This window comes from Canis lupus, chromosome 1 (assembly GCF_011100685.1).
Source record: "Canis lupus familiaris isolate Mischka breed German Shepherd chromosome 1, alternate assembly UU_Cfam_GSD_1.0, whole genome shotgun sequence".
In the NCBI taxonomy this organism is placed as follows: Eukaryota; Metazoa; Chordata; class Mammalia; order Carnivora; family Canidae; genus Canis; species Canis lupus.
Genome location: NC_049222.1, coordinates 28,308,616 through 28,330,735, shown reverse-complemented (window position 1 = coordinate 28,330,735; position 22,120 = coordinate 28,308,616). Strand labels below are relative to the sequence as shown.

Below are 22,120 nucleotides of genomic sequence, written 5' to 3'. Positions count from 1 at the left end.
AGCATCCAACTCATGATTTTGGCTCAGGTCATGATCTGTAGGGTTATGAGATTGAGCCCTGTGTGGCGCTCCCCTGTCAGCAGGGAGTCTGCTTCAGATTCTTTCCATCTCCCTCTGCCCCTCCATCTGTACACCCTCTCTAAAATAAATAAATGAATCTTTATAAAAATAAATAATATTGATGTTAATTTTAATAGGGGGTCTACAGTTTTCTTATTCTTCATATTTAAATCAATACATGACATTCTGCTTACACTTAGCTGAGAAGTCAGTGACACTGAACTTAGATCCAGATTCTGTTAGTTATGCTATGACCTGGAGCAAATTATTTCATCTTAGCGACTTGTCATTTGAAAATAGGGGATGGGAAAGTGTTTACTGCAAGTGAAAGTTTTTAAATACCAACTATGCTTGACTTAAAATGCACTAGGAGTTATAGATAGTATCTTTATGACTATATTCAGAGCTATTTTAATCATTGAACTTTTTATTTTAAATTTACCTAACTTCCCACTAAATTTTAGAAAGAAAAATCACTATGTTCTTAGAATTAGACTTAGTGAATGTCTTGTTAAAATCCAAATTCCTCTAGTACATATACATGTTTTCAAAATACAGTTTCTAGGCATACTGATTAAAGCGTTTCCATGACAAAAGTGATTTTTATTTTATATTTCTAAAGTAGGAGAATTAGAAATTTTCAGGTTCTTTATCAGAACATAATTTACATCATGATGAAAGTAGTGAATGTTTGTGATTTATTTACTGCTGTGCCTCCAGGGTAAAATGAAACTGTCAGTAATCAATTCACTCAAAGATGATTAAAGGAAGAATTACAGTTTTATTTGTCTGTACCCGTGAAGGGGAGAAGGGCAGGTTATAAAATGGATAAATTACTTTTGACCAGGGATAACTTTATTCTTCTACAGTTTGAGAATAAGACTACATTTAATGTTATTTAATATGAACCATAAGATGCATTTTACTATTTTTATAATCTCAAACCAAAATTGACAGTTTTTCCATTTTTAAGGCAGTAAGACATCCAAAATGATTTTATTGTAGGGTATATGTCCATATATATAGTTTTTAAAGTAGATTTTTTTCATAACTTTTTTCCAACAATAAACTTAATGGATGGCTTTGAAGGAAATAAGTACTCCATAATTTTGACATCTTTCTTCAAATGTAGATAATACTTTGAGTCTTTCAGTATTATAGTGAATATATCTGTATATCAAAATGTGTACACCTCTGATAATAAAAAAATATTTTTGTGTTTAAAATAAAAGGTCAAATTTGACTCCACATTAATCATATTTACTCATTCCTTCCCTTGATGTACCTATACATGTTCCACGTCACTGTTCACCTCAGTCTTCATGTTCTATGATGCTAGGGGAAATGATGAATTTTAAAAACTAGTAATTATTTTTTTATTTACTAACTTTGCTTAGTGTGGTCACTGCTTGGAACCAGGGAAACAGTTCTCCATGTTTACTCCCTAGGTCAGGGAGATGAAATGAAATCCCATTTATATCATAACAATAATAATTTTCGTTTCCTTGTAAATTCCAGTGTCCCAAAATAACTTTAAAAAAATTAAGTCTATGACAAAACATATTTCAATTTTTAAACATATTAGTTTGTGTCTACTAAAGGCCCTAGAAATTTAGAGGAAGACTAGAAATTTGGAGGAAGAAGGCTATCCAAATTATATTCTTATTCACTCTTAGCTTGTTCTATATAAGACCATATGCGGAATAGCCTTAAGGTTTCCTTTAGACTAGCTAAGTGCATACTTTTGCATTTTGTGGTTTAGTCAGTTTGGTCTGGATAGCAAACAGTCTGTGATATCATAGAATTTACTGGTAATGTTTTCTGGAAATGAATATCCATCACTTATTGAAAATGTCAGCTAACAATGGAAATTAGGTTTAGGAACCAGTCCTTCTGGTAATGATAGAGATGTGTAGATAATGTTGATTTGTATTTTCCAGAATTTTAAAAGTGTGTTTTCAGGAAGCTTTTTCCTTGAATGAAAAGTGAATGAAAATGTGAAGAATTACTCTCTGTGTTGTTCTTAGTCAGCAACTTGCCTGCAAGCCTGAGAGCAAAGTTGATGACAAATATAGCAACTAAGAAATGACTAAATGGAGTGACTGGTCATATTTTAAAAATAATTTAAGAAGTTTTTACATTGTAAATGTCCAATAAGTAAAAAGTAGAACATTGTTCTAATTTCAGGCAATTTCCTTTTTTTTTTTCAACTTTCTCCCCTGAAAAATATTCAACTGTAATTTTATAAAGAATAAAAACTGACAGCGGTTTTTGACTAGTGTCCATCTTTTTTAGCAGAACCAGAAATACTGTATTTTAGCAGAAGAATCCTAACAAAACCTGTTACTCATTTTAAAAAGTAAAAACTTTTGTATGCTTTATCAAAAACTGATTCATACCGTTGGTCAACCAGTGTTTATAGAGAGCCAGTGTTTATGGTGTCAGGGACTGTGCCAAACCCTGGGAGAAATGGAAGATGAAAGACTGCCCTCAGAATCTTCCCAGTCCAGTTAAAGAATTCAGAGGGCAGAGAAATAGTTACAGTAAATGGAGTTGAGTTCAACAGGAGATAAGGGTAAAACAATAAGGGAGCACAGACAGGAATCAGACTGCTTAAATTTATCATCCTTATGAAATGCACTTAGTTTCATGGCCTTACTTAGAATTCCATGTCACCTATTCAATATAGAACAGTGTTGTCTATTTAAGAGTCATCCAAATGACAGTTTAGAACTAGGAATCTGAATTTTGATGCTGATCTTTTACAAGACCAATATGTCACAAGTCATGTAATAACCTGTATTACTATATCTTCAAATCTGCCCACCAGGGGTGTTCTGGGAATGAATGAATATTTATGAAGCACTCCAGTTTCTTTCCTATTAATATGTGTGGCTCTGTGTGTGTTGTGTATACTTCTTTTGAAAGGAACCAAGTCACATCTCACAGCTATTAAGTTTTGTCAAGGCAAAGTAGGTAGTGAGTAGGTGTATTTTGGCCAATTCAGAGTCAACAAAGTTTGAGGTGTTTTTATTTGGTGCAGGGATAGAGGTCTCTTGTTTTTCTATTTTTTCTTCTTTATTTTTATAGTAAAATTATGAGGCTTGATACTTAGTGTCATCTCAGTCTTTTTAATCTGTAGATTTTCAAGATTTAGCAGAGTTGAAAGTAAAACATATTAGCAACTAATATTAAAGGCAGTTATAAATGCACAGTATAACCGGCAAATTAATCTTAATATTCATGAAACTTTTATAGGGAAAAGGTTGTTGTAGCATAATAAGCATATTTTTTAAAAATGACTTTGCTTTGAGTTATGGAAGATGTCTTCTAAATCAACATGCTTATGTTCAAAATCTAAATTTATTACCTCTCCCTAGAATTTAAATTATATACTTTATGGATAGACCTAAGAAAATGAGCTCTCACCTTCCTACATTCTGAGTAGTAAAATAGATGAAAATATTTTTTTCTGTTATTAAATCTTTTCTCATTTTAACTTTGTTCTTTTAAGTTTTTTTGTTTTAGTTTTTAATTCTAAAGGATGTTTAATTCTTGTATGTGCAGATACTAGGAATGCAGGAGTCACTCATACATTTAATAAGTATCCAGTGATTACTTACTTTGTCTGGGGCACTGTTACAGGTGTTATATGAATGTATCAGTAAACAGAGCAGGTAAAAATCCATACCCTTGTTCACTTTACCTCCAGTGAGAGAGGCAGACAGTGAGGAAATAAGTATAGAATAACAAGCAAGGGAGGGAAGGGAGATAAATAAAGTGAACAAGGGAGTGAGATTATGTTGATGTTTTAAATACGGTCGTCAAGGAAAATGTCACAAGGAAGCTGACAGTTGAGCAAAATTTTGAAGAAGAAAAAAGGCCATATCATCTGAGAGAATAGCATCCCAAGCAAGATTTCAAGTCAGTAATATGCCTGCTGTGCATTTTGAAGAACAAAAAGGCCAATGTGGCTAGAGTAGAAGGAATGAGGGGAAAGTAGGAGACAGTGAGGCCAGAGAAGTAGCAGGGGGTCAGACTGCACAGAATCCGATCTAAATAAAATGCAGACTGATGCCCATTTTCTAGCACGGGCAGAATTCACAAAATACATTTTTTCTAAAGTGGAGGGTGTTTGGAATCTTAGAGTTTGATACTTTCTAAGTAAGAACAATGAATAGGGCACTGGGTGGCTCAGTGGTTTAGCGCCACCTTCGGCCCGGGGCGTGATCCTGGAGACCCAGGATCGAGTCCCATGTTGGGCTCCCTGCATGGAGCCTGCTTCTCCCTCTGCCTGTGTCTCTGCCTCTCTCTCTCTCTCTCTCTCTCTCTCTCTCTCTCTCTCATATGAATAAATAAATAGTAAATAAAATCTTTAAAAAAAAAAAGAACAATGAATAAAGTGAACTAGAGAATGCATATGGTATAGTGACAAATCCTAATAGAAGGCACTATTTAAACTTAACTGTATCAGATCGAAGACTAATAATCATAAAAGGTGTTGGAGGGGGGCGCCTGGGTGGCTCAGTTAAGTGTCTGCTCAGGTCAAGATCCCCAGGGTCCTGGAATTGAGCCCCACTTTGGTTCCCTGCTCAGCAAGGAGTCTGCTTCTGCCCTTGCCCCTCCCCTGCTTGTATTCTCTCTCACTCTCTCTCTCAAATAAATTAATAAAATATTTTAAAAATAAATAAATAAAAGGGGTTAGGGCATTCCAGCTAGGAAAGTGAGTTAAAAAGTTATTTTAACAATTGAGGTGGGAGAATGACACTGAAGTAAGAAAATAGAGATGTTTAATTATTAAGTATTAGAGATTTGAAATGCAAGTGATAAAGGATAGAGAGGTAGAATTTGAGGGTATCTTAGGCTTCTGATTTTGGCAATCCATTGGCAAAAATCCATTGACAATCCATTGACAAAAAAATCCATTGACAAAAATTCTAGAAATACTGGAAAAATAAGGAGTTATATTTTGGATATATTGAGTTTAAGATGCCTGGAAGACATCCAGAGCAAGGTATCTAGTAGCTTGCTGATTCATTTGGACCTCATTTATTAAATATCCTGCTATGAGTCAGGCTCCGTTCTAGGAACTAGACTGCATACTTTGAAATATGGGGGTGGAGTATAGAGATTAAGGAGTCAGTGGTGTATGTCTAGTCCTTGAATCCATAGGAATTAACAAGATAAGCTGGAAGAGGCTATTAAATGAAAAGAAGCCAAGAGACTAAGAACCATTAGGATGACCATGAGATTGATGGCTTGGATGCTTGCTACCCAAAAGATGGTCAAGGAAAAATTGAGGACACAGGCAATTACGAGAAGTTTCTTTTGGTGCTATATGTCTTTTTTTTTTTTTAATTATTCACTTCAGTAATAAATTTTAATTTAAAAGAAACGCCTGAATTATGATAGTATATCTTTTATCTCTTTTTCTTCTTTTTTTATCTTTTTTTCAAGATTCTATAACATTATTGCTAAAATAATCAACATTAAAGACTTAAAATATTAAGTTATATTTTAAGGATTAAACACATGGAATTAAAGTATTTTGACCTTGTGTATATAGCAAATATGTAACATAATTATATTAGAAACATAACTATTCTCAGATTGAATATCTAGAGCATGTCACAAAGGATATAATTTGGACATAGTTCAGTCTCCTGTTAGAGTTTACTGGAGATATATGTCAAATACTAAAAATTACATGTGGGTTTTGGTAGTAAATAAGTTCTGTAGGATTTTGAGTGATATTTGGTTAGCACAATTAAATTATTTGGTATCAATTTAAAAGTTAAGAATACGCTAACATATATTCATTGAATCAATTTCATTTTTTATTAATATTTGGGAAAAAGTAGCACAGGTCATTGGAGACTGAAGAGATCTTTCAAAAAGGTGTGAGGCTTAAACTGAAGCACATAGACCGTAATTTAGTCTTTATGCTCACTTTTTTAGCAGGGCTAAAACCAGGAGCCCTATTGTCTGACAGATACAATCCACACCATAGAGCTACTCACTTATCCCTGCTTGATTTGTACTTCTTCAGAATCATTAATTTACCAGTCTCAAATGTTAGGGACCCCTTTCCCTCCTCAGTGCTCTACTCATTCATGTTTACATACCCTTGATGAGTGGGTCACTGTCTATTTCCATAACTAACACAGGAAAACCTACTGATTTGTGGTTTTGTATATTCACTGTGCTTTACCTCTGTGGTCTGTATAGGCATCCAGACTTTGTAGACTCAGGGCCCTCAGCCTTTGATGTTTCTGAGTTTGGGAGAATTTTTTTCATATAATGTATGAAACATAGTGTTCAAAGAATGTTCTCTTTCCACAATCTGAAATATATACCCAGTAAATAGATGGCTTCCCATAGGATCCTGAACAAGCCCAATATAAAATAAATACTAGCATTTTAGTGGACTAGGCGAGGATAAGTTACTTTAAGATTCACATTTATTAAAAATTTATTTTTAGCTGAATATTTAGGGAAATATTCAGAATATGGGATGATTATACCACTGGAGAATCTGTAGCCTGTTTTGCCTTAAGATATTTTTAACTCTTATTTTCTGTATTTGTGTATTCAGTCATTCAACAGGCCTTTATTGAATATAAACTGTATGACATAGCAACTGAAGATTTATTAAACATCGTAAGGAAAATACTGTGATGAAAGATTGCACAGGAGTGCTAAGGGAGGGAAGAAATGGGGAGGGGTATATGAATCAGAGTCAGGACAGGAGAATATCATAAGCTGGTTCCTAGAGAACATAATGTTTGACCTGAGCTTTAAAGGATGTCTAAGAAATAACTCAGCTTAGAAGGAGGTGTCAGAAAGGGAGAGGGCTTAGGTGCACTCTGACTGGAGTAAAGAATGTGAAGCTGGAAGAATGGCAAGAGTAAGTAACCACAAAGGAGGATGGTTAGTGAGCTAAGCACTAGCTATGTCCTGAAGGGCTTTCTGTGCCATTTTTTTATAAGCAGTTTGAGTTCAGCACTTGAGGAGCATTTTGACCTGAAGATTGTGCTGTAGAGTGACAAGATAACAATTTTTCCTTAGAATAGCCTTACCAACAGTGTGAGAGGTCATCAGAAAGCCCATGGAGCAAGTCAGGGGGTTTGGTTAGGAAGCTATTCCAGTAATCCCAACGAGGGAAAAGGGTCTGAGCTAAGTAGTGGGATAAAGAGGAGGGGGCATGTTTTTATATATACACACACACACACACACACACACACATACACATACACCTGAACACACACATACATGTATGTGTGTATGTAGTTTTTAATAAAAATCTTTTTAAGGTATGATAAAGTTCATTATTATCACCTCAAGTTGTATGAAGTAAGCCATTAAGTTCTCTAAAGCAAAGCTCATTGTTAGAATATCTAACCTGTCATATAAATAATTATAATGCTTACTGTATTTTATTCCTTTAAAACTTTAGTTGTACATGTATGTAAAGGCTGTTGAAAAATCTACAAATATAGGCTATTTTAAACATCAAAGTCAAATATACTACATGTGTATTTATATATATCTCAAACATATTGTATGCTAGGTACGACTTAAAGTATTTTTTTCCTATATTAGTTAACTAATTAATTCTCCCATCAGCCTATGAGATACATGTTTCCCCTTTACTGAATGAGGCAATGGAGGCACAGAGTATATAAATAACTCGCCCAAGGTCACATAGCTAATAATTACCAAAGCCAGTCTTCCAAAATACACAGAGTGGCTCCAGAGTCAGGATATATACTAGTAAATTGTGCTTTGAAATACATTTTTTTCATTGTAAAGAGACAAAAACTAATAATAGAAAATTGTGACTCATACCTCTGAGTTGAGAAAGGAATTTACCCTGAAAATAATTATTTCTCAATAAGCATAGATTTATTGAGTGAAACTCTCAATATATAAAATATAAATACATATTGTAGTAGCTGTTCATTTGTGCATTAATTTGGGGGCTTTCTCTTATTTTTAAGAAGATACCCAATAAATCTAGAGTTGGGAGAAGTGTTTGGTTTTCATTGACTGTTTTTAAATAATACTGCTAAATTTTTTCATTGAGAGCCTAAACCCTATTTACTCTGCTTACGTGGAAGATTTAGCAATATTCAAAACCATTGAATATTTGCTTGCCTGCTATATAGTCATTAAATGTCTAATAAGAGTCTATAGTCCCCCAAATATATTTTGAGATTTTTTAAAACCACAAAAAAAGTTGAAAAAAAACAACTCCTAAATGTGCATCATTTGCTTCTTCCTCTCAAAAACTTTATTCATATATCTGCTAAAAATAATGATATTCTGTATATAATCATAGTACTATTATCACACCTAGGAAAATTAACTAGGATTCTATAATATCTAATAAACAACTCAAATTCAGATTGTCCTAATTGCGTATAAAATATCTTAAGCAGGGATCCCTGGGTGGCGCAGCGGTTTAGCGCCTGCCTTTGGCCCAGGGCGCGATCCTGGAGACTCGGGATCGAATCCCACGTCGGGCTCCCGGTGCACGGAGCCTGCTTCTCCCTCTGCCTATGTCTCTGCCTCTTTCTCTCTCTCTCTGTGACTATCATAAATAAATAAATAAATAAATAAATAAATAAATAAATAAATAAATAAATAAATAAATAAATAAATAAATAAATAAAAAATATATCTTAAGCAGTTTTTTGTTTGCATGCTTATTTTGTCTAGCATCCAGTCCAGATTAACACTTGTACTACATTGATTGCTTTGTCATTTTAGTCTCATTTAATCTCTGCTAGACTTCTTTGTTATTTTTCATGACACTGACTTTTTTATAGTCTGCTGAGCCAGTTGTCCTATAGAATATCCAGTGTTTTGTTTTTATCTATTTCCCTGGTTAGATTCAGATTAAACGTTTTTTGGCAAGAACACTGTAAGCAATACGTACTATTTTGCATCACATCAGGTGGCATATAATATCAAGTTACCCCACTACTTACGTTGCTAAATTTAATCCTTAATTAACATAGTGAACACTAGATCCTATTGTAAAGATAAAACTTTTCCCTTGTTTCCCTTTGTTTGCTGGATATTCTGTGAGTTGATACTTTGAGACCATGTGAATAGCCTGTTGTACCCCAAAAACCTTACTCAGTGGTTTCAGCAGTCATGAATGATCCTGGCCTGAATTAACTGTTCACTGTTAGGGGGTTCAGCATGGTGGGTTTCTAACATAATCGTTGCTTCTACATTTATTGGCTGGTGTTTGGTCAAGAAGAGCCCTTCTGTTTTTTCTTGCCTGTCTCTTTGAGTATTGTGGGGTTTTTTTTTCATTCAACTTGTTATTATATTTCTTTATTATCATTTTTTTTGTGTGTGTTGCCAAAGATGTCCACCAATCTGACAAAGGAGAGCCCTTTTGTGTCTATTCCTGTATCCTTTGATATGAACCAGTTAGTTTAGATAGTACTTCGTACTTGCAGTATTCTCAGTGTATCGTGCACTTTCCTGCCCTAAAGCTGGGGTCTGTCATTTCCCCAAAAAGCCCTGGTACTATTTAGTGGAAAATGGAATTTAGAAACTAAAATTTGGGGCTAAGTACATTCATTGCTATTGGAATGTCATTGCTTCTGAGACCTTTAGAACTGGACATATTTAGGAAATCATGTTTTTTAAAAATCAGTGAATTCATACTATGATATCCCAATTAAATTTTAAATCACCCTTATTGTATACTTATATGTTTATATAATAGGGAAACTTGTCATCTGTCAGTAATATAGGTTGCAAATATTTTCTCCAAGTTCAATATTTGGCTTTTGGACTTGACAGTGCAAAATTTTTAGAAAAGGTTTCCTCATACCTGGGTTTGTAAACAGATTCCTCTGTTTTAAGATTGGTATAGCTTCATGTTTAGCATTTAAATCTGGCCCATTAAGAATTTATTTTCCTGGTTTATGGTATGATATATGGAGCCAGTTCCTTTTCTTTTCTTTTTTTTTTTTGTTTTTTAAAGGTTTTATTTATTAGAGAGAGAGAGAGAGAACAGGAGTGGGGGTGGAAGGGGAGGGGGGAAGGACAGAGGGAGAAGTAGACTCCCCGCTGAGGAGGGATTCCCAACGAGGGGCTCAATCGCAGGACCCTGAGATCATGACCTGAGCCAAAGGCAGATGCTTAACCCACTGAACCATCCAAGCACCCCAAGATCAGTTTCTTTTTCAAAACATCCATCGCTTCCCAACATCACGTATTAAAAATTATCTCTTCCTCTTCACATGTAATTTCCATATACAGTTGGATGTTTTTCTGAACATTTTAATATATTCTATTGGACTACATGTCTATTCATGTGTCATTAGTACACTGTTTTAATTGCAGAGGCTTTCTGTGGTATAAATTGATAATTAATAACGTTTATTTCCACTCATTGCTCTTCTTATTCCCCAGGATTTTTCTAGATATTTTTGCATATATTTCTGCATGAATTTTAGAATTAACTTGTACCAAGAAAAAAACTTTTTTTATTGGAATCACACTAAATTCATATATTATGTTGGAAGGAATGGGCCTTTATATAATATTACATTGTCTTGTTGCAGAATAAGGGATGTCTTTTTATTTGTTCAAGACTACTTTTATGTCTTTCAAAAGTATTTTAACATTCATATTGTTTCTTGTATTAAAGTATTTTCTATTGGGGGTATTTTTCATAAATCTTCTAGTTTTTTGTATATGTAAAGGATATCGATGTTTGTATGTTAAACTTTATATTGTGTTAACTTTCTGATGTATTAGTTCTGTTATGTTACTTTTAGCAGTGATTCTTTTGGATTTTCTAGGTATAAAATTATATTATCTGGAAATCAGTTTTGCTTCTCTTCTAGTCACTAAGAAAGCTTGGAAGCTCAGCACAGACAACTTTATATTAAATTTGGCAGGAGAGAAAGGACCTTACCTTCTAAAAATGTATTCTACTAGAATATAATAAATCTTAATTTCATTTTTTTCCTAGCTAAAAGTTATCAAAGCATAATTCTCTCTGCTTTACATAGAGAGATTCATGGTGATCTCCAGAACTCAAATAGGATGCATAGTTATAGTGTAGCTTGAAGCAAATGACTCTTAAAAAGGTGTCATGAAAGGGAGAATCGTGGTTCTCTTGTCTTTAGCACAGTGCCTTGTGCTTACTGGGCAGCCCATAAACACTTGATGATATATAACATTGCTGGATATATGTTTTGGCTTTAGAATTTCTCATATATTCCTGCCTTTTTTGCTTTTGCAATAAGTCTAATCATCTTTGTTCTTTTTTTCCTTTGATCATGGTCTTGAGTTGAAGGTTGGTAGAGTTGAGGGAAACTAAAAAAATAAATAATTTTCCTGTTTAGGTCAGTCAAGTACAACAGGGTAAAATGTCGTGTTCTAGTTTTCTACAAAGTAAAATACTTAACTATCTCCCAAAAAGCATAAAATTTTTCCATTATCTCCTGTAGAATGTGTAATATCTGGAAAATTAGGAAAATTTTCAAGTTACATATTCAGTTTTACAGTAAGTTTAGACACATTACCAGAGAAAGTAGTAAATTAACATTTCTGAAAACAGAAGATTAATTCAAACATTCTGATAATGCACACAAGTTATAGCACATAGTCCATTATAGCACATGGACTCAGTGAATATGGCATAGATTTCAATTACTTAGTTCAAGAGTTGAGGACCTTGTGAGTTTCTGGCATTTGAATTAGGCACTGTAGGTGCAAAGATGAATAAAATCTGGGCCTTACCACAGGAGCCAAACACCCAAATGGATGTAGAGTGTTTATGACTTAGATGCATGCATAGGTTTCAGATGTGGTACTGCTGCTCATTGGTTGTGTGAATTTGGGGATGTTACCCATCATCTGAGTTACTTTCTGGAAGCCGCTACTATTTTCTTCCCTTAAAATGGAGTTATCTTTGTAGTTTGTTAATTAACTCTCTTAAAACTCTTAATCGTTGATGCTCTAATTCTTCTTTCATCAGTGGCACTACCAGTTCTAAAAGGTTATCTGGTCATATTCAGGTTATTGAAACCCCTTATGAGAGTTACTGGTTTTCTTTGCATGCTCATGGTTTGTGGTTCCAGCTATACTGATAGAGGTCTGAGATACAGCAAAAAAGCAACCCCCGCGCCGAGGCACAAGGGTAAGTTGTTCTTCTCAAATCTCATCAGTTGCAAGTTACAGTCATCTCCCAGTGACTGGGACTGGGGCTAGATTCCTCTAGCTAGGTAGGTCCCTTTGCATGTAGGTCCTTTATAGGTCCATTGTTGGTGCATAAGCTCTGCCAGGCCCTTGATACACTACAGACAGTAAAATGACAGATAAATCCAGTTATCCAGAGCACTTAATAGTTTCTGCAGGCTGAGAGCCCTCAGTGAACTCTGAAAAACCCGTTTTTTGCCTACCCCTTTAGAAGAGACTTGCTTTCCCTGTACGGTCCTTGCTCAGCAGCAAGGAGAATAGAGACTCACACTCCCCTCCAATTCTTAACACACTGACACTGAGATTCCAGAAAAAAAAATTTTGTGTTCTGGTATATGCTCCAGGGTTTGCCATTCCTCTTGCCTTAGTCCTTGTAGGCTTCTAGAAAAAAAACTAAACTAAACTGCTTGGTTTCAGATTTTAAAATCATTAGACAAAGTGGAAAAGAAAATGCTCACCCAGAAGATTAAATGGAATGGTTATCATAAAGATAAAAGTTACAATGGTAAAGATGAACCGCAAAATTTAAAGAAACAGTAGAATAAAATTTCCCCAAGCAGATAAGACTCTGTAGATTAAAGGGTTTATCAAGTCTCAGGAAAGATTAATTATAGCCAAGACACATTTAGGTATACTCTGGTGAAATTCCTGATTTCCCAGATACATTGAAAATCTCACCAGTCTGTACATATGAGGAACAGTTTCTTTACCTGGAAAGAGTTGAATGAGTATTGGACTTCTCATCTAAAACTCTGGAAGCTGGTTAATAGTGGAAAAACATGTCCAGACAACCAAGATAAGGGATTTATTATCCAAAAATCCATTATTCAGACAAAGTATCATACATCTGCCAACAATGGAAGGCACATTTGAACATACAAGGATTTAGAGAGTACTCTAATCAAATGACACCTAAGTTAGAATGGAAATTTCAAAATACAGGGGAAAATGTTAAATTTTTCTTTTAGGTATAAAGGAGACATTAAGTTTTTCTTACAGATTTTTTGTTTTATAAATTCATACTTACCTCTTCTACAGATTCCTTTGCACTTTTATCCATTTAAATGTAACTATAATTTATGTAAAAAATAGAGAAGTAAAAGCCTTCTACAAGCTTAATCTTGCGTGGAGCAAGGAGGTATTAGTAAATATAGTATCTTGGTTAGAGAGAGGTTTAGATTGTTTATAGTAATTAATAATATATTTATTACTGTCAGAATTAGGAAAGTAACCAATAGCAGCATTGAAATGGTGGTAGAAATTCAAGAAAAGGGATCCCTGGGTGGCGCAGCGGTTTGGCGCCTGCCTTTGGCCCAGGGCGCGATCCTGGAGACCCGGGATCGAATCCCACGTCGGGCTCCCGGTGCATGGAGCCTGCTTCTCCCTCTGCCTGTGTCTCTGCCTCATTCTCTCTCTCTCTCTGTGACTATCACAAATAAATTAAAAAAAAAAAAATTCAAGAAAAAAAAATGTTATGTGCTGAAATTGACCAAAAACACAATAAAAGATTAAAAGCAACAATATAACTAAATAGAAATGGAGTTTTGCCTTCAGTTAGGATGTACAACCAATGATGATCATCACTCCTAGTGTAACATCAAATAGACCTCTTATAAAAAAAAAAAAGGCATCAGAGAGATGTAAACACATAGAAATGTACGTGAATTAAATTCCAAAGAGGACCTGCTCCATGAGGAAGTGGAGACTAGCAGCCACTTTAATACCTGGGAATATTATTAAGACAGAGACACAGGAGAGCAGAGTAGCAAGCCTTTCATAGGCAGAATGACTTTGCTAAAACAGAAATCAGCTGAATTTCTAAAGACAGGTGAGCTGACATATAGATTGGAATCCAAAAGACCCCAAATATGCATCAGTCCTCTCCACCCAGCACTTCCCCAATAAGCAGTGTCATAGGAAATGGGAAAGGCAGAGAAGAGAGTTCCCTTCTTCTCTAGATGCTTAAATTCTGAAGTTCTAGAGAGAGAAACTGATCTTATTTTTTGGATATTTAATAGATAGATATCCTGAAATTAAAGCAACAGCCCAGCCCCAACCCACGCCTACACAAATTTGAACACAAAGATCCATCCATTACTGTAGCTTTTAAGAAGAAGGAGTGAGCCCTTTCTGTGTTTTCTCTTTCGTTCTCTACCAGTATACATCTAGCAGATCTAACCTACCGTCAGAAATATAAAGCATATAAAGCATGTGAATGAGCAGGAATAGGTGTCCCATAATCATGAGGAAGAATAGCCAGGGCAGCCCCGGTGGCACAGTGGTTTAGTGCTGCCTGCAGCCTGGGGTGTGATCCTGGAGACTTGGGAACAAGTCCCACATCAGGCTCCCTGCATGGAGCCTGCTTCTCCCTCTGCCTGTGTCTCTGCCTCTCTCTTTCTCTCTGTGTCTCTCATGAATATATAAATAAAATCTTTAAAAAAATAAAAAGAATAGCCAGTAGAAGGAAACTACAGATGGTCAAAATGTTGGAATTTGCAGACAAGAACTTTAAAATAACCTTTGTACCTATGTTAAATAATTTTTGAAGTATAATGAAGAAATGGTATGAAGAAGAGTATGATGAAGAATGTCACCAGAGAAATGGAAACTGTAAAAAAGAAATAGTAATTCTATACCTGAAGAGTATAATAGATGAAATGAAAATTTCATTAAGTGGGCCTAATGGCTGATATTACCCATTAAAAGAAAGGATCAGTGAACTCAGAACAAAAAACTTACCAAATTGAAGCACAGGGTAGGAATGGGAGATAACAAAGCATCAGACTTCTGTGACTACATCAGATTGTCTAAACAAATGTAATTGCGGGACACCTGGGTGGCTCAGCAATTGAATGTCTGCCTTTGGCTCAGGGGGTGATCCTAGGGTCCTGGGATCGAGGTCCGCATATGGCTCCCTGTGGGGAGCCTGCTTCTCCCTCTGCCTATGTCTCTGCCCCTCTCTCTGTGTCTTTCAGGAATAAATAAAATCTTAAAAAAAAAAATGTAATTGGAATTCCAGAAGGAAAATAGAGAAGATAGGGTGAAGAAATAATGGGCCAAGAATTTTCCAACTCTAATAATAAAGACATTAATGTAGGAGATATAAAAAGCTTGACATACCACAAGAAGGATATATATAAATAAAACCTCACTTGGGTGCATTTTAATTAAACTGAAGAAAATGAAACCTAAAGAAAAAATCATAAAAGCAGCCAGAGGAAAAATGTGTCACATTCAGAGAGAAACAGTAAGAATTGATGCCTTCATCCTTATAAGAAATAATGCAATAAAATCAATGAAGTACTGAAGGACCGTGGCCATCAACCTAGATTTCAATACCTAGCAAAAATATGATTCATGACTAACATTATATGGTTTCATTCCTATGGGGAATGTAAAAAATAGCAAAAGGGGAAAGGAGAGAAAATGAGTGGGAAATACCAGTGAGGATGACAGACTATGAGAGACTCCTAACTCTGGGAAATGAACAAGGGGTAGTGGAAGGGGAGGTGGGAGCGGGGATGGGGTGACTGGGTGATGGGCACAGAGGGAGGCACTTGACAGGATGAGCATTGGGTGTTATACTATATGTTGACAAATCGAACTCCAATAAAAAATATATATATCCTTCATATATGAATACCTGCAGAAGACTTTAAAAAAGAAAGTCACCCACAGTCTATAAAAGGTTTATGAATCAAAAGGGAAATGATCTCAGATGAAAACCTGGATCTGCAGGAAGGAATGAAAACACTATCAATATATGTATAAATAAATATGTATATATGTATAAATACAAAAAGCTATTTTTTTCATTCTTAAAACAACTGTTTAAAACAAGTATGACATTATGTTGTGGGATTTATAACACATAGAGATAAAATACCACAGTAGCATAAAGGGTAGAAGGGTAAATGGAATAATACTGTTTTGAGATGCTTATATTGTTGGTGAAGTAGAAAACCTTAATTCAGGGTGTACAAATTAGAGATGTATAATACAATCTCTAACCATAAAAAAATATAAAATATAGCTAAAAATATAGCCATCGGGTATGTAAAATGGAATAGTAAAAGTATTTGATTATTTCAAAAAAATATGAAAAAAAGGAAGAAACCGAAATAGATGCAATGAAACAGCAAGATGGCAGACTTCAACACAGCCATATCAGTAATCACATTAAATATAAATAAACATTAAAAAGTAGAGACTGTCAGACTGGACAGTGTAATGGTAAATGTTTATTGACAGATGGATTTTTTATTTGGTAGATTGATTTACTTACAGATGTAATATTCTTAAGCTCATTCTGAAGTATTATTATTTTAAAATATCCATAATAAATTGGACCTTTTAACTATTACTGCACAGTTAATATATTTAGTGAACAAAAAATTTAGAATAAATATAAACAATACTTACATTTTATTTACTGTTTGCCAGAAGCTAAGTGTATTAGCATTCTCCAGAGAAACAGAACCAATAGGATGTGTATATAGATTTCATTTGAGGAATTGGTTTACATGATTCTGGAGGCTGGCTGAAACAAAACCTGCAAAGTTAGGCTGGAGACCCAGGAAGAGTTACAGTTCAAGTCCGAAAACAGTCTGCTGGCAAAATTCATTCTCTTTCCAGGGAAGTCAGTCTTTTTCTTAAGGCCTCCAACCGAGTATGAAACCCTCTCACATTATGAAGAGCAATCTACTTTACTCAGAGACTACTGATTTAAGGGTTTATCTCATCCAAAAAAGACTTTCCCAGAAACATCTGAAATGTTTGACCAGATATCTGGGTTCTGTGGCCCAGCCAAGCTGACACACAAAAATAACTAGCAGAGTTGTTTATTTACTATGAGATTTCACTTATCATACCTTATTTACTATGAGATTTCACTTATCATCATACCTTAATAAAAGTGAAATAACATACAAAGAGATTTTTTTTAGGTAAAATTTACTTTAAAATGTTGTTAAGGGATGTTTTTTCTTAAGCTTATTCTGTTCTGTATATTCTTTACCAAAAGCTTGAATAAAAATGTATGATTATATTTCCAAATGATATTATCTCAATAGGCGATCTAAATTTAAAACTAAAATTGTATCTTTCGGTAATCCATCTTTAAAAATTTTAGTTATTACCACCTTCTTATCCTGAAATTGAAATATAAGTTATGTAGTTTTTTTTCTTTGTAATTATATAAGCTGAGGATATTGCCATTGAGGGGAGGGGTTTAGTTTTTTATTTTCAACATGTTGAAGTTATTTTCTAGTTGGATATGAATTTTAAAATCAGAATCAGCATATCTCAATTTTATAGCAGTCGGATTACAATAGTGAAAACACACATGTAAAATGTTGCAAATTCCTGAGCCTCATGGTGTGACCACTCTCATTTAAAAGCCAGTGTATGCCAGACTATTCTCAGTGGATGCAGCCAGAGAGAGTTGTGGGAGTGTGGGCGCTGGGGAAGTGGGAATTTCACCGTTTGTTCTATAAACCTCAGTATTACTAAAATTCTCACAGTAAGGATCAGTATTATCTCAACATTTTTTAATGTTTTCCTCGGGGTTTTTAAATTTTTTTTATTCAAGGCCAGTGTTAATCTATGAATAAAAATGTGTCTTTCCATGAAAATCACTGTAAAGATTGTATTTATTCTTAAGACTTTTAATTTGTCCTGTAGTTTTTTTTTTTTTAAAAAAAAAGGACATCTCTGTTTTTCTCAAGTCTTGAGGTCAGAAATTACAATTTATCCTTTCTAATTTATCTTTTATCACTTATGCCAAATAGCCATTCAGTAAATATTCTTGATTGATTAGGTAGTATTTATGCTTCATTTGCTGATAATAGATGTTGAGAGAGTTTTTTAAATGAAACAAACTATGTTTTTTTAAATCATGTTTTATGGTACTTGGTTCATTTTTAATATACTCTTGCACAGTGATAAAAAGTGATTCTTTTGTGATACTCTCACTGAATCCCTTATGATACCTGAAGAAAAATGAGTTTTAAATGCCTGTAAATGAGAGAGCTAATGTTTGTTTCAACTAGAAATTGTGCTAATTGCTAACGGTACATTAAAGTTCTCACTTCTAACCAGACCTGCATGTGTCGGCCTGTACCATTATTTGAACAAACTGTTCTAATATCCTAACTCACATATTGGTTTGCTGATGGACAGAGATTATATAGTAAATGAGATCCACACCTGTGTTCATTTTTAACCTGAGCTAAACTTTGAACCAGTGTTCTTATAGATGAGATGCAGTGTGTTATATTCTTAAAAGCTATTTCTTACAAAGAAATGTGTTAGAGGACATTGGGAACAAAAAGATAAATCCACACATGATAAAAGGATTTTTCTGAAGTTTAGCAGTCAGTATTATTTTAAAGGAGAGAATCGGGGGAACTTTTTTTTTTTTTTTCAGACGCTCCATGATGATTGAATAAATAGAATATGGCATGATAGGAAGTCAAATGATCAAAGAGAAATTCAGGTAGATTTATTTATTCTTTTTGAGAAAATAAGAAAGTGATTCCTTTGTGATATTTCTTTATGAAAATTTGACGACCTCAAGTCAGAAATAAAACTTTAATGGAAGAAACACAGCAGAGTGGAGATAATGGTATAATTTTTGAGCCAAGAGCAGGATATGGATGCATCTTGCACTATTGCTAAACACCACTTGAATGAGAAAATTTGCTCAGTTCATTCTGAGTTTGGTCTCTTAGTTAGCTAAACTCTCCAACTGTTTCTGACCAAAGAATTTATGATAAGACTTTAAAGGATCTTGCCATTCAAGTGAGGCTTTTTTCTTGTAAGCTATAGGGGTCACCTCTTACTGACTTAAGTGTTTTCAAAGTAAAATGGATAACTATAATAAGCAAATATTCACACCATCTTTTCTTTTCATAGGGATTATCAGCATGGAAAGAAAGCCTTGTAACCATCATGTAGATACAGCACCAACGGTAAGGCAGTCTATTTCTGCATTGTTAAAACGGATAAGCTACAAAATGATGCTGGTTATAGTGACACAGAATTCCATTGTAGAAAAGTTGTAATCACCCTTTTACCAAAAGTTATATCCCTTCCAGAAAATTAACCTCATGTTTTCTTACTTAATGAGGAAAACATACTAATTTTTGCCAAAATATAGGAAAAAAAGATAATGTCATTTTTACAGGTATTTGTATATATTAATGTTATAAATAAGAATGATTTTTAATTTAAAATACTTCATACTTTGAATAAATTAATATAAACCTTTATGCAAGTTGATTTACACTTTTTAAAATGAGTGTTATTTTGTGCTCTAGCATCCTTATTTAGAGTGAATTTTGTGAAAGAAGGCTATTATGTTTCATTTCTCTTATGGATTACTATGCTTTATTTTATTTTTTTTCTTTATTATTTTAGAAGTGAAATTTTTTATCCCTCTTCTATACTGCCAGATAGCAAGAGGCATTTAACCATTATAGTACCTATTTATACTATGTTAAAAATAATTATACAAGATAATGTAGAAAGAAAACAATTACATTTGAATGAAATATGTATCAGTTTCCAATTCCCACTTGAAAGACTCATAAGATAATAGACTAGCATATATCTTACTCTTCACCAAGCATAATCTTGTTTCTCTTATCCTTTCTGTACATTAAATCTTTCAGATATTCCATACAATTCATCATTTCTTGTTAGAGTTAGTAATATTTTTTTAGGAAAATGAAGATAATATTAAACAAATATTAAACAATATTTGAACCTTACTGATTATATTTTCCTCACTGGCACATTGGCTCCATTTTCTCTTTGGAATAATTCACATGATTGAGTCAGCATGTTTGATGATTTAATATGTGGAGCTCTGGGAGAGAGTAGTGTTTGAGGAATGAAACACCATTATAATCATAAAAAGTACTTGGCTATAGTGTGTGTTGCAGTTATACTTTAGTAAGTATTCTAAAAAAAGTAGTCATAACATTATGTAAATTGTATGCTTTGATATTTAAAAAAATAAGGCCTAGCAATTAAGGAAAATAATTTCTTTTCTCTTAGGTGTAGGTCTTGAAAGTTGAGGTGCCTGATGTGTGGTTTGAACCCTTTGCTTCTTGGGGAGAAACTCCATGTTTTACTTCTCACAGCTGCGGGTCGCTTTGTTAGAGTGGGGTTTATGGCAAAGTTGTATCTCATGCTCTCCTACATGCTTCCATGTGGTTTTCTCCTTGTTTGCCTGAGGTGCAGTCATCATTCAGCATGCCAACTTTTAGGTTTTTTAGGAGGATATTGTTCCATATGTAGTTGCAGACTCTATGTGTCTGTATAGGGAGGTAGGTCGAGGATCTTCCTCTTTCACTCTTGAACTGGAACCCCTTAGTGTATTTGAAAAAAGATACTTGCTGGGTTATTTTACATACTTTTAAGATTCGTTTTATTTCTATAGACTTTCCTACAGCACCTGTGTTTACATTTCTGGTTTTGTTGGTTTCTTGTACATTTTAGAACTCAGAATAGCGCAACCTGGCAGAGTTGTATTTTTTTAAGCCCCGACGTGAGGCTTGAACTCATGATCCTGAGGTCAAGAGCTGAGTTGAGATAGAGTCAGAGGCTTAACTGACTGAGCTACCCAGGAGCCGCCAGAGTTTTTGTTTTACCCCACAGGCAGATTGTAGGTTTCCATGTTAATTAAATAAGGAAATAATAGAACTGACTTCTCTTGCAGTCATGAGAAATAATGGCATTAATGTTTGCAGTAGTGCCCTCATGATCTCAGAATGCCTCCAAAGAACCAGGAACAAAATCTAGTACATTAGAGTTTAGGTATTGTTGATCTTTTGTTCATGTTTTTCCAGTTGGATTGTTAAATGATAGCTCCTAATTTAGTGATAACGTTTCCAATCTGTAAAGTCCATGTGTTTTGATATGCTTGGTTTATACAGGCACACCACACTTATTAGTTCTCCAGGTTTTCACTTAAGCCAACCTCCATTTTTGACACATTTTACTGAGCTCCTTCTGTCCCTTTACTAAAACTAAAGATCCTCTACTGCCCCTCACTCCCATATAGTCCCCCAGCTTGCTGACGTTAACCTTGGCCCTTTCTCCATGACCTCTAATTAGAATTACAGGCCTATTCAATACCCAATGTTTTCTGGCCCCCAGGACAGGAAAAGTCTGATTTTTCACAGAAATATAATGTTACCTAATTTCCATCCACTGTACGTGTGTGCCTTTTTTTCCCTTAAAGAGGTTAAGAGAAGAAAGTATTTAGAAATAAAATGAAAAATTCTTAAAATTTAACAAAGTAGGATATTTATAAGTTCAAATGTCTTTCTCTAAAGGGGAGGTAAGAGAAGGGAGTGGGGCCGGGTCTCTCAGTGACTTCCTAACCTGGCTCCTAACCACCAGTCTCCAGTCCCCACTTCCCTCTTGCTCCAAGTACTGACTATTGAGTATCGCCACGAATGGCTTGGGTCTAGGAGAATGCTAGATGCTAAGTACAGCTGTTCAGCAGGGGAAGAAAATTACTTTCTCAAGCCTCTGTCTGTAACAGGAAGAAAGCTGTGTTTCTTGAGATTCCAAGTTGGAATGAAGTTTTCAGTAAATACATGGTCATGGAGGGTAGATAGATCCAGTAACACTATAATGTGATACAGTGTTCTTTAAGTAAGTACAGGTTAGCCTAAGAACAAAACCACCGCTGTCTTTGTTCTGTGTTCTCTCCCACTCTCTTTCTAACTTGTTTCCTTCTCCTTTTCATTTATTATACGAGGTTTAATTTTTTTGTTTGGTATTTTTTTCTTTCTGATATAAATAATAC

The 22,120-nt window shown here is 34.5% G+C and overlaps 1 protein-coding gene across 16 annotated transcripts in view; it reads left to right on the top strand.

Annotated features, from left to right (window-relative positions):
• Positions 1-22,120, top strand: part of AHI1 (Abelson helper integration site 1) — a 233,719-nt gene that overhangs the window by 101,291 nt on the left and 110,308 nt on the right. For all 16 annotated transcript variants that reach the window (XR_005353529.1, XR_005353532.1, XM_038526072.1 and 13 more), the window contains one exon: positions 19,213-19,268. Coding sequence is in view for 14 of the 16 variants with exons in the window: in XM_038526072.1 (XP_038382000.1) it covers positions 19,213-19,268 (56 nt within the window). In the remaining 2 variants the exon portion in view is untranslated. The remainder of the gene's footprint in view (positions 1-19,212; positions 19,269-22,120) is intronic.